The sequence below is a fragment of the Gallus gallus genome, chromosome 3, assembly GCF_016699485.2.
Source record: "Gallus gallus isolate bGalGal1 chromosome 3, bGalGal1.mat.broiler.GRCg7b, whole genome shotgun sequence".
NCBI classification, from domain to species: domain Eukaryota; kingdom Metazoa; phylum Chordata; class Aves; order Galliformes; family Phasianidae; genus Gallus; species Gallus gallus.
Genome location: NC_052534.1, coordinates 8,583,465 through 8,597,413, shown reverse-complemented (window position 1 = coordinate 8,597,413; position 13,949 = coordinate 8,583,465). Strand labels below are relative to the sequence as shown.

At 39.8% G+C, this 13,949-nt stretch overlaps 1 protein-coding gene across 1 annotated transcript in view; it reads right to left on the bottom strand.

Annotated features, from left to right (window-relative positions):
* LOC124416957 (ALK tyrosine kinase receptor-like) overlaps positions 1 to 13,949 on the bottom strand; it is a 251,107-nt gene that overhangs the window by 48,562 nt on the left and 188,596 nt on the right. Inside the window, exon 5 of the mRNA XM_046939073.1 lies at positions 11,844 to 11,971. Within this exon, the coding sequence (XP_046795029.1) occupies positions 11,844 to 11,971 (128 nt within the window). The remainder of the gene's footprint in view (positions 1 to 11,843; positions 11,972 to 13,949) is intronic.

Sequence of the window (13,949 nt, the reverse complement as noted above, 5' to 3'; positions counted from 1 at the left end):
GCTTAGCTGTCTAAGCCACTTGGCATTTCTTTAGACATTCTAGTCACTTCTGTTTTGTTACTGATGTGTACCATGGAAGTGCCTGATGACTTAACGCTATTGCCAACACTTTACATTTAGTGTTTCTGAACTTAGAGTGGTGGTTCTTTCTTTATTTTGGTTTCCTTAGTATTAACTTATTTTCATAAATACACTGTTATTGCATGAGGTGCATAAAGAGTCAATAGTACACGCTGTAAGTTAACACAAACATTGAGAGTATTACAGAAACATTAAAATTTCTTTGGTTTCATATTCATTCTTTTTTGTACCATATACCACCATGCTGAACTTACATAGGTGTTGCATACAGCTCTAAGTGACATCTTAAAAATTCAGTACATAGTTCATAATTCAGGCTTAAGTGCACAGAATATTCAGTGCTGTAATCTAAGCAAAATCATCTACTTCAGATTGTGGCTAACAAAAAAAAAAAATCAAACCAGCTCAGATCCCAGCGTGCCACAATCTATTATTATCTATTATCTCACAAAAATGGATCATTTGCCTCTTACCTTCAAAGTTTTAAGGTATCATAATAGTTGCTTTGTTTGGATTTATAACAAATTAAAAATCCAACATTTACATCATTTTTGGAACAACGTGACAAATCCCTCTGTAAGAGCTGACTACATTACATTTCCTTGTACGTCTGGAAAACGTTTCCAAAACTCTTGTTTTGCTTACAAATTTGCTGCTACTCCATCAGTCATGCCCCATAGACGATACACTTCAGCCTGGAATGAGACCCAGAATCCAGCTGATTCATTTAAGTGCTTGCAACCTCCCAGTGGTACAAAACTTCTGCACTTCAGTTGGCACTTCTTTAAAGCAGGAGGGGAAGTGTTCTTCAAATTTCTTTTATGTAATAAAACCTAACTGGTAATTTAAGATCTCGCCATCTGTGTGCGACCTCTCGATCAATATGCCTTAGTACCAGGGCTTTCAAAGGCTCAATTCATAAAAGCAATGTATGCTTCATTTACAGAGATACTCCTTGAAACTGCCTCCATGGCGCACAGTCTTTCCTTTCTCATCCTCACAGGTGGAAGGCATGCCTCAGTGCAATTCAATAATGATGGGATTTTTGAAAACTCCTGGGGGACTAAGGAGCATAGTTCCCATTAATTTGTGCTCCTAAGTCACTTAGCAGCTTTTGAAAGTTCTCTCTTTCCCCAACTTTTTCCATTACTTCAAAGCAAAGGATCACAACGCGTGAATTTAATGAACTGACCCAGATTCTGATGTGCAGCTACTGGTTGTGAGTTTCCAAATACAGCATAAAGAAGTCTCCTTTGATGAAGGGGCACACAGTCCTCTTCAGAAAACTTCAGTCCCCAATTACAGATCGTTAAATTTTCAAGAAAAAAATCACCTGTTGCATCGTCTTTTTTCCGTCAGCTGGTATTTCTAGTTACATGTTATAAATTTGATTTGGAATTACAAGGACAGGGCTTTTTAGCTTCAGTTGTTCTAACCCAGAGTACCTGCTTCACTGTATCAATCACTGCTAACGCCAGTGTGTCACATCTCTCCCACACTAGACACAGTCCCAAACTATTGAACAGCATTGCTGTGGCATGGTGCAGCAATTGGTTTGCTAAGAAAGCTGGCTAAAGTAACCCATGCAGAAATAGAACAGCTGCACAAAGCAAGCAGGACTCCGTGAGGCAGAAAGAAAAAGGTTCTGAACAAGACAAGAGAAGACCCAGGTAGGCTTTTTTTAACAAGACTGGGGCAGATAAGTAACGAGACCTTGCAGACAGAGAAAACAGGCTGAATACAAATACTTCAGAAGATGAACCCTGAGGTGTAGAAGTGCCCTGAGCCAAACTCTAAAGAATATTTCACTGTAGTACAGAAAGGAGAGGAGTTACCTTGTTCCTCAATTCTATATCTGCACTGCATCACTACAGAGCAGTGGTACCTTAGAATTCAGCATTGGCACGTGATACTCATGCAGGCCTTTAAAAATAAGGTTCCTGTTGCTGACATGATCTTGTCTTCTACAGTCTGGTACCACACACAGAAACAATCTTTTCTCCTTGTCCCATCATCTTCTCATTCTTGTTCTTCACTTCCAAAAATAATTTCGTTCACCAATGCCTCCAGAGCGCCACGGAAAAAAACTAGCTTCCACCTGAACACCCCATGCATTTATCTCTGCATATCATCATTTTAAATGTTGATTAATTTTTTTTTTTTTGCATTTAATCAATTTTCACAGTTTGCTGAATCTCCCTCAGTCTCACTTGGTTTCTCTCCCTGTTTAACATATTATCTACCTAGTTAGTTCAGTCTGGTTGACTAACTGATCAAATTTGACTGCTCTACTAATTAATTGGATTGTTTTTCCCACTTTCGAACTGGTCAAACCTTTAATCATTTCCACCATCTAGACCAGTTCTTCCTGCCTGACAGTGTGTCATTTGTTTTTAGCATTACTGGTTTATAACCAGCTTTCCCTTCCTCACTTCTTCCCATCTTGCTTATTCTTTTGCTTACTTAGTTCAACTCCTTCTTACCTGATCATCTCTATCCTGTTCCAACTTCCTAAATCTCCCTGCTGCTGATCATCTCTTCTCAAAGAACACTGTAATTCTTCACTAACATGAATCAAGTTGTGCAGCCATCTTCAAGAATCCTGATCAAACCATAACCTTTCCTAGAAAATCCAGGAAACTGCAGGCCAGCCAGTCTCGCTTCTGTGCCTGGCAAGATCACGGAGCAGATCCTCCTGAAGGCACATGAAAAATAAAGATGAGCTGACTGGTGGTAACCAAGATGGCTTCACCATGGGCAAATTGTGCCTGACAAACTTAGTGGTCTTTTATGATGGAGTTACTATGATAGTGGATAAACAAAGAACAACTGATATCATCTACCTGGATTAGTGCAAAGCACTTGATGTTGTCCAACACAGTATCTCTATCACTAAACTAGAGAAAAATGAATTTGATGGATGAATTGCTTGCTGGATAAGAGATTGGCTGGATAGTCACACTCAGAGTTGCGATCAATGGCTCAGTGTCCAAGTGGAGACCAGTGATGAGTGACATTCCTCAGAGATTGGTGCTATTTAACATCTTTGTAGGCAACTTGGACAATAGGGATCGAGTGCACCCTCAGCAAGTTTGAAGATGACACCAAGCTGAGTGAAGCAGTTGACATACTAGAGGGAAGGGATGCCACCCAGAGGGACCTGAAGAGGCTTGAGACGTGGGCCCATGCCAACCTCACAAAGTTCAACAAGGCCAAGTGCAAGATCCTGCACGTGGGTCAGGGCTATCCCAAGCACAAATATAGACTAGGCAGAGGATGGCTTGAGAGCAGCTCTGAGGAGAAGGATTTAAGAGTGTCGGTTGACGAAAGACTCAACATGAGCCAGCAATGTGCACGCGCAGACCAGAAGGCCAACCGCGTCCTGGGTTGCATCAAGAGAAGCATGACCAGCAGGTTGAGGGAGATGATTCTGCCTTTCTGCTCTGCTCTTGTGAGACTCCCCCTGTAGTACTGCGTCCAGTTCTGGAGTACTCAAGAAGGGCGTGGAGCTGTTGGAGCAGGTCCAAGAGGAGGGCCATGAAGATGATCAGAGGGCTGGAGCACCTACCCTATGAGGACAGGCTGAGAGAGTTGGGGCTCTTCAGTCTAGAGAAAAGAAGGCTACAGAGGGGACTTTAGAGCAGTCTTCCAGTAGCTGAAGAGGGCCTACAGGAAAGCTGGGGAGGGATTTTTTTGTAAGGGCAGGTAGTGACAGATATAAGGGGAACTGATTTTTAACTGGAAGAGGGTAGATTTAGACTGGATATTAGGAAGAAATTCTTTACTATGAAGGTGATGAGACACTGGAACAGGTTCCCCAGCAAAGTTGAGAATGCCCCCACTCTGGAGGTGTTCAAGGCCAGGCTGGATAGGGCTTTGAGCAACCTGGTCTAGATGAAGGTGTCCCTGCCTAGTACAGGGGGATTGGAACTACATCATTCCAACCCAAAGCATTCAATGATTCTATAGCTGGCAGAAATTTTCATAAATCCATTTAAAACAAAACACCTACGCAAACCTACCCTTGACTTTATGCAAAAATCAAGATTCTGCATGCCCTGTGTTACAACCTAGTAGTCCTTTGAAAATAAAGGAGTTTATTAGAGAAAGGGAAAAATAGACTGTAATCTACTTACACAATAGATTGGCTCGCAGAAATCTTTGAATCTGGAGTAACAGTGTTTTAAAATCATTGGCTCATCCATAAATCATAATTGTCCTAATTTCTCAGGTGAGTACTGTGAATCCTATGATTGTTTCAATAAATCCAAGCAATTAAAACATCACAAGAACTAAGTGGCAACAATTAATAGTAATAAAAAAAAGTTCAATTTGGGGAAAGCAGATTACAGAGTTCATTTTCCTTCACTGAATCAATGGCTCCTCTGTTGAAATAAGCCTTAATTAAGGGAGAAGGTCAGGATAAAAATCATATACATCATTAAAAAGATAATGTATTGGCCAATTCTTCAAGGTGTTAAAAAGTACTTAGTAACCACAACTGCCAACATTTGCAGGAGGCACTGACGGATTTACAGCATCTCTCAAGCAGCTCCCAGTACCTCATAAGAACAGCCCCTTCTCTTCAGATAATTAAAGATCTGAATTTTGCAGGTTGAGATTTCTCAATTTTGTTTCCTAACTCAAATCACTTAACATTCTGAATTAGTGGAACCTGCCCACTCTGGTTAAGACAGTAATTCTGTGTGAGAAACACTCACATTCAGTCTTTCTGTGGCAGATTCTTCTGACCTTCTATATGAGCACATCAATTTTAAATACCTGTTTTATGAGCATTTTGACACCATTTAAAACATTTCTTTATACCTTCTTTCTCATCTTGGAAAAAGAAATACATAATCAGGATTACCAAGTAAAACAACAGAACCCTATGTCTCATTTGCCAACATGGTGGCATGACTGACCTATGAAAATTAAATCCTTTAGATATTCAAGTTCATCTTCCTCTCTTTGGCAGGTAAAGTGATGTTTTAAATACACTAAATTACTTAATCATAACTGTCTAAATGTGGTTCTACAATAAGTAGGTACTCGCAGTCAGCAACAGAAATGTGTAATCACTGATTCATTACTGTCAGAATCTACTCTACTAGTATAATATTGCTCCTAGAAAAGGCAGAGTAAGACTTAAATTGCTTTATTTTTTATTCCTAGATACTATATCCTAGATCTATATTAGATCCTAAATACTATAACTGAATTTCAAAAAGGTGAAAATACAAAAATGAAACCAAAGATAAGGCCCATAAAAAGTGCTTCACACTATTTTACTTAAATGGGCACAAACCCACTAGTGAACTAATTATCACTTTGGAATTAACTTCAAATGATTTAACTTCACTACAGCCACTACACTATAAACCACTATTTTTCCTCCAACATGAGATCCCTAAAGGACTAAAATGCTACCAGGCCAGAGGTGTTTTCTGTACATAGCCTGAAGTCAGAATAATCTCCCTTATGTGGGGGAAGAGGTGAATGGGGGAAGAAATTTCTTTAAAAAATGAGGGATACTCAGGACTTAAGTCAAACACATGGAATAATTCCCATCGACTTCATTTTATTCTGGATCTATTCTCTGTCTTGTTGAGTTCCTTAACTACAGCACAAACAGCAAAGGCTCTCCTCCAGTTTCACAAAAATGATCTGGGTAGGTCACGTTAGTATTATGGAATCACAGAACAGCTCATACCGGAAGGGACATTAAATCCCATCCAGTTCCAACTCCCTGCTGTGGGCAGGGCTGCCACAGACCACCTCTCAGATTGTCCAGGGCTCCATCCAACCTGGCCTTGAACATCCCCAGGGATGAGGTACCCACAGCTTCTCTGGGCAGCCTGTGCCAGTGCCTCACCACTCCAAGTAAAAAATTTCCTTCCAAAATCTGATCTAAATCGTCCCTCTTTTAGTTTAAAGCCATTCCCCCTTGTCCTATCGCTATCATCAGACTGTGTACAATTTGGTCTCTTTCCTGCCTATAAGCTCCCTTCAAGTTCTTGAAGGCCACAGTGAGGTCTCCTCAGAGCCTTCTCTTCTCCAGGATGAGGAACTCCAGCTCCCTCAGTCTTTCTTCATTGGAGAGGTGCTCCAGCCCTCTGATCATCCTTATGACCCTCCTCTAAACCATCTCCAACAGCTCCTCATCTTTCTCATGATGGAGACCCGTGCATGGACAGAGTACTCCATCAGGGGGCCTCACAAGGGCAGAGTATAGGTGGACAATCACCTCCCTCTCCCTGCTGACCACTCATCTTCTGATGCAGCCCAGGATACCACTTGCAAGTGCACACTGATGCCTTATGTCAAGCTTTCTGTCCACCAGCACCTCCAAGTCCTTCCCCGCAGGGCTGCTTTCAATGAGTTCTTCTTCCAGTCTGTACGCATATTTGCAATTGCCTCAACCCAAAAGTGCAACACCCTGCACTTGGCCTTGCTAAACCTCATTACGTTCTCATGGGCCCATTTCTCAAGCCTGTCCAGGTCACTTTGGATGGCATCCCTTCCTTCTACTGTATCAACTGCATCACTCAGTATCATTGGCAAACTTGCTGATGGTGCACTCAGTTGCACTATCCATGTAATTGATGCAGATGGTACAGGTTGGCCATTATAATAAATGTTAGTCTTGAGGCTCAAACAGAGATAGTTACTTATGAAATGAAGCACTACTTTATTTAATGTCTGCTTTTCAGTTTTTATAACAATGGACCCATATTGACTGTGCTCATTGTTTTGTTTACTATTCTGAGCAGTGGTGGAACTCCAAACCAAAGAAAATTACATGTTGGGTTCCCCCTGGAAGGACGGGTCCTGTAATTACAACTAAGCAAGTAATTCATAATTTAGTTGCCTCATAAATTTTCTGCAAACATCTTACAATTTTTACTGAGTTTAACTTATTTAAAAACTACACAAAATATGAATTATTAACATCTATATTAGCTGCGTGTCATGACAAGGGGATATGGTTTAGCAGTGAAACATGGTAGATCAGGTTAACGGGTGGACTTGACAATGTTGAAAGTATTCTTCATACTCGATGATTGTATGATACTACTTCTTTGGTCTAGAAGAGGTTAACTTTTCTCGGTAGTATTCCAGTAGAAAGCATCAAGAACTCATTTTGGAAACATTCTCACTGGTATCTCCCTGAGTTCAGCTAACCACAACAACCTGACAGTTAATTTATAAGACAAAATGCAGAAAGCAAGTATATATGGGGAAAATGATAAATATTCAGTTACTGTATGAATACACAAATGTGTAATTAATTTTAGTAATGTTTTAGATACATAAGCAATCTTGTTTGAAAAAAAAAACCCCTTATCGATTTCCTAAGTCAATGCATAAGTCTGTTGCTATACTATTTATCAAAAGGAATCATGGAAAATTCTATCTGGCAGTCACCATAGTTTTTCATATATGTTTCAAGCCTGCAATCTTTACTCTTCCCTCACTATCTCTTTTCCAAGTAAAATCACCTTTAGGTCTTTAAAACCTCTCTCTTTTGACAGTTTCTTTGCTTTGGATCAATGCTTTTGCTTTTAGTATAACCTTAACTTCAACTTTCAGAAATTTGCATGAGTATTGCAGCTACAAGATCATTACGGAACTACTTACCAGCACTGAAGGTAATGAGTGTATTTCTATGTACTTTTAGTATCTCTTGAAAAAGCTATTGCTGAATGGACAGAAGCATTAACTTAAGAAATCAACAACACACATTCTCTCCCCACTTGAAAATAAATACGTTTTTTATGTTGCCTACTAAGCTTGAAAACCTGAAAGCTAAGTGCTTTCTCTTGGACATGGTGAGTGTCTGAAATAACTACTTTAACAGCCTCAGAGCATCATTAAACCTTTAACATGTTTTAGAAGCATTTGAACTTCATGGTCCTTACTTTAAAAGTTACTTAGAATTGGTAAATCAAGCACTGCTAAGTTAAACAACGTCTTGTAATTTACTTGTGCTTACTATTAAGTACTTTAATTAAGACTTTTGGAAATAAGTTCGCAAACTAATTAATTTACAACAGCAATAAAAATAGAAAGAAACCCATTAAATATCATAAGTCAATACATTACTTAGGAAATTAGCTCTATTTTTATTACTAGAAATTACCATCAACTATCAAATGCCACTGTACCACTTACTTTACTTGTAGAAGGAACAAATTTGTAACTTACATTAAACAGTTATATTTCTTCCCTGATGTTTTATTTTTTGCTATGGATTACTGCACTTATTTAAATAGTATGTTGTAAGAAAGAAAATTAGACAATCAATAGTTTAGGTTTTAGACACTGACAAGCACAATCTGCATAAGACAATAATTGAAAGTCAATTGGATGTAGGACTATGGGCAATGCTGTCTGTTAACTGACCCGATCCCAAACCTGTATAATTTCAAGCAGCATTTTTATTGATAATAGGAGCTTCCTAATCAGAATCTAATCCCTTGCCTCAGGAAAGCTTTATGTAAAAAAGAAAGATGCTAAAAAGTCCAAGAGCTTGATCACGTGCATGAGAATAATAGTGGTGATGTACAGCAATGGCAAGAGATGCACCAAACACAGTTACTGCTCATCCTGAGCATTAAACCAACAATGAAATAAAATCTCTCAGTTTGCATGGGTTTTCATTTTTCCTATCAGCCTAACCTGATCAAGACCAATTATATATAGAAATTGGATAATGTGAAGATATTCAAGTAAGAAATCACTTTGATTTTCTCAGCTGTTGAATGAAAAAGAAAGGGAAGCACAGAGAATTAGAAATCTATTTCTAATCAATATTTTTTAGCTAGATAGGATTTCAATCTTGAATTTTAAACTTCAGAATTATAGAAAGCTTCAGGATCAGCACCAGAATTTTTAATTTGTTAATTTTCATTCCAAATATACTTCTAGTTTTTCCACTTCAGATGCAAAAATCCTATTTTTTCCTTGATGAAAGAATTCACAAAATGGAATTCTCCATGTTCTAAAGCAAACTCTAACCCCAAACCACCACCTTATTCACGCCCCTATTAGCATCTAATTTAGATTCAAATCCATATTCAACCACGGAAACAGCAGCCTAATTTCCTAAAAAAAATACCCCTTAATTTGTTTTTGAATCGTGTACAAGGCCTTTAAAAGGCTTAGCAGAGTCAGGATGAAGGGTTAGTACTGTTTCTCAGATGTTTCTTTCCCAAGTTCATGTATGTTTTGGACTCTTCAGTGGCATTAAAGTATCCTATCGCCTAAACTGCCTAGAGGCCTCAAACAGCTAAAGAAAAATTAGATGTAGATGAATCTTTTCATGTAACTTTCCCTATTTCCCAAGCCTCAGGTGCTACCTTGCTTGCCCATTACTACTTCCTTTCTAGTAAGTGTGCACAGTACCACATATTTATTTGCATGCATAACACTTAACAGTTTCAGCTAACGGAAAAAACAATGTGGGTTTACTCCCTAGTGGTATTATTTATATACCTTGTACTGTAAACAGAGTAGAAGGATAGCCAACTGCTAAAAATCTGTAGATAAAAAAGGACATTTGGTCCTTCTGTGCTCACAATATACTTTAACAGCCTCAGCAACTGAATTCTGTCATCTTCAGAACTGCTTCTTCTCCTGCAGAGAAAGATTTGGAGGGTACTGCTAGAAAAAAAAACCTGAATATGAGCTGTGAAAATGGTCTTGCAGCCCAGAGAGTCAATTATATCCTGGGCTGCATCAGAAGAAGTGTATCTAAATGATCTAAGGCAGCAATTCTCTCCCTCTGCTCTTGTGAGAATTCACCTGGGGTACTGAGTTCAGCTCTGAGGGCTGTAGCATCTCTCCTATGAAAACAGGCTGAGAGAGTTGGATGTATTTACTCTAGAGGTGGTTCCAAGGAGACCTTACGTATGCCTTCCAGTACTTAAAGCAGATCCACAGGAAAGACTGAGAGGGTAGTAACAGGATAAGGAGTAATGGTTTCAAACTAAAACAAAGTAGGTTTAGATATTTGGAAGAAATTGTTCACTGTGAGCTGATGAGGCACTGTACCAGGTTCCCCAGAGAAGCTGAAAATGCCCTATCCCTGGCAGTTTTCTAGTACAGATTGGAAGGGGCTTTGAGCAACCTGATACAGTGGAAGGTGTCTCAGTCCTTGGCAGGGATTTGGAACTAGATGATATTTCCAACCCAAACCTTCGTCTTGGTTTCAGCTAGGACAGGGCTGTTTTTCTTCATAGCGCCTGGTATAATGCTATGTTTTGGTTTTAGTAGAAAAATAATGTTGATAGCACACTGATGTTTCAAGTTGCTGCTGAGTAGCATTGTACAGAGTCAAAGCCATCCCGGTTTCTCAGCTCCTAATAGTGAGGGGCTGTTTAGCCACCTGCTGGTTTAAACCACAACACCAGCCCATGGCAGGGATTTGAACCTAGATGATCTTTCCAAACCAAACTATTTTGTGCTTCTATGATTGTGTGCCCTGTATTGGTGTGAGCTTCTAACAAAAGTCTCACTAAAACATTAATCTTTCACTCAGCAAACAGTGCACTGTCCTCAGCACCTAACCATCACTGATGGCTCTCCTTCAGGCATTTCCAAGCAAAAAAATCTATGTACTTTCACAACAGGTGAACATCTCCCATAGCTTATTGCAAGATATTCCCAAACACTATGGATTTCAATAATTTCTGTCCTATTTACTTTGTTTTGCAGAGTCGAAACACTTCATTTTCATCCTCACAGAGATATCAAGATGTGTTTTGTATGTAAGTAGAAAAGTAGGTGCAGTCTATCTGAATACACCTTGCACTTCCAGCACAAAGTCAAGCCATTCAATGTTGGAGCCTGGAGATCATCTTTACATACGGACAGTGCAATAAGCCTCTTAATACAACTTGTCTTTGTGAAAAACAATATAAATAACCAAAACCGCATATACTCTCCAACAAGTCTCCCTGTTCTAGAAGGCTGAAAAGGAGGACGTGTAGCTCTGCAGTATTCCCAGTAAATAAAAATGACAAAAGGTAATGTGTTAAGTGCTAGAAGTAATAACATTCTTCACTGACACACCACCTAAAGATTTCAGTATGATTCACAAGTTCCATAAAGATGGCAGAACTAAAACGCAGGTGCTTCTGACACAAAGCACTAAATTTACATACTTAAATTGATAACTAAGCTTGTATTTAAGAAGGTAACTCCCATTAAGGTTATCAATTATTAAAATTTCATGCCCTGTATTGAGCTATTTTAGGGGTAACTCTGCAATAACTGCTTTGGAACATTTCCAATGAAACGCACACTTTATAAAACCAAGCTCATGATACTAGTTCAAGAAAAAAAATGACTCAAATTATTACCAGGAACATCCATAAGATGGCTTGCAAGATATCTTTCTAGGCACCACTCATCTGTTCTATCTTCTGCTGCAGAAAGTGAAGTGGTCAGGATATGCATCTCGCAACCCAGGAAGATAACTCATCTGTGTTTTCCAAAATGGAATTTCTCTAGTTCTCTATTCTCTATTTCTTTCCAAAACGGGAAAAAAATATCTTGGTTCTTTCAAGAGGTTAACAACCTCTAATAAAACATTAGCAAAATTATTCCCTAGAAGGTATCCTACTTTTTGTTTAAATGACTGATCCAACAAGAAACTTAAATTCCATGACAGTTCTTTAACAGCCAGAAATGATCTTCCTCTCAAAAAAGACACCAAAACATTGTAAGACAGAAACAATAAAAATAAGGTACATTACCTGTAGTGCAGTTCTTCATTGCAAAGGAATCCACAGCTGCTATGCTCTTGTTCCCATTAGTAACGTACTCCAATGAGATCCGAAATGGTTTCTCTCTATGTCCAACTCTTCTTTGAAGCAGCTCCCATCTGCTCTCATCATACAGCAAGAGGAAACAACAAAGGAGAAGAGCGATAAGAAAGGCCACTTTACAAAGGCCAAAGCCTCCAGAGAAGCAGCCCCACATGTAGCACTCATACTATAGCCCCACCACCATCCTCTCACAGTGCTTCTCAGTAGAGACTTCCCTCCCAGGGATTTTGCAAAACCAAGCTTCTAAGCACCAAGATTTCCAAAAAGCTAAATGTGGGAACGCCAGCTAAACAGCAGCTCTTCTGTCACACTTTGCTCCTGAACTTCTTGCAAACGTCAGCCTGCTGTTTCAAGGAAGCTTAATTTTCTTTGCAAAGCAAGCTGTGAAATCTGTAGCACACACACATACCCTCTCTAAGTATCACTCCCCCTGCTCCTTGCTGGCAAAGCTTGTTAGAGTCAGACTCAGGCGATGAGTCAGTCTCAAAGGCTTGCACTGCACCGCTGGTTCAGGTAACATACAGGAAGCATGACAACTTAAAACATACCATTTCTCCTAGCTTAATTTACTCTCCGAGATGTAAGAGGTCAGAATGGGCTTGCTTTCTTTAATGCCCATTTTCTACTGTCTAATCAGCTGGTTCTGCAGCTCCATCTGAGACATCTTGCCCGCCAGCACAAGAACTGCACCTAGATGCTCAGTTACTGGTTCATACACATCACCTCTGATTTAACATCTGACTACTCTTGTGTCCAGCAAGACATGTCTAAACACAGGTAGTAAAAATATAAATATCTGTATTTTCCTGAATGTGCTGTAACGCTTATCTGCCTGTCAGTCTCACTTCAGTGTCTGGTAATGCTATAGAGAAGATTATGCTAGGAGTTATTGAAAAACACCTGAAAGGTATTGCAGTCAAAGGTCAGAGCCAGCATGGGTTCATGATGGGAAAGTCCTTTTTAACCAACTTAATCTACCTTTACAACAGGCTTACCCACCTAGCTGACCAAGGGAAGACAGAAGATGTAATTGTTAGTGATTTTAGAAAAGCTTTGATGCAATACTGAACAATGGGCTGAGGGGATGTGCTCCTAGAGTTACATTAAATGGGGTTACATCACACTGGTGACCAGCCACTAGTGAGGTTACCCCACAGCTCCTTTTTAGGGCCAGTTCACTTCAGTGTTTTTATAAATGATCTAGACATAGGCCTCTGATGTGTACTAAGTAAACTTACAGATGATACATAAACTGGGAGGAGCTGCTGACTCCTTCAAGGGTGGGGAGGCCTTGCGGAGAGGTCTAGACACATTAAAGAGCTGTGCAGTCGCCAAATGCACAAGTGTAAAAAGAGCAGTGCCAGATTCTGTACTTGGGATGGAGTGACCCTGGATATACGTACAGACTGGGGGATGAGAGCAGCTGGAGAGCTGCCTTGAGGAAATGGATCTGGGGGTGAAGGAAAGGCTCTTCCCTAGAGGGTGGTGGGCACAGTACAGGCTGCCAGTGGGCACGGCCCCAATGCCGGAGCTCAGGGAGCACTGGGACAGTGCCCTCAGCCATAGGGTTTGGGTGGCGCTGTATGGGGTCAGTACTTGGGCTCAATCCTTGTGTCCCTTCCAACTTGACAACTTTTATGAATAAAGTAACAATGGTAATGCTCTCTGGCCCATTTAACTTTTTTTTTTTCCTGAACTGTGCACAGGCTGCCAGTAAAAACACTTAATGACACCATTTGTGAAGGGATGCCTTCCAACAGGAAGCTTCAACAGCTACAGAATGACCGTCATCCATTTCACGCTGGTTTGTCTGCTGCCTGGTCACCCACCATAAACACAGAGATGAGAAATTCCCTGCGAATCCATTCAAGTCATTACTAATCTACTACTACATTCTTCTTTTCTGTTACATGAAAAAAAAGCAGCACCAAGCCAAAAAAAACCCATCTCTTTTTAGCATACTGTAACTGGAGATAAACAAGACAACGGGTCATTATAAAGCCTACTACAAAACATCTTTTATTGATACAACTG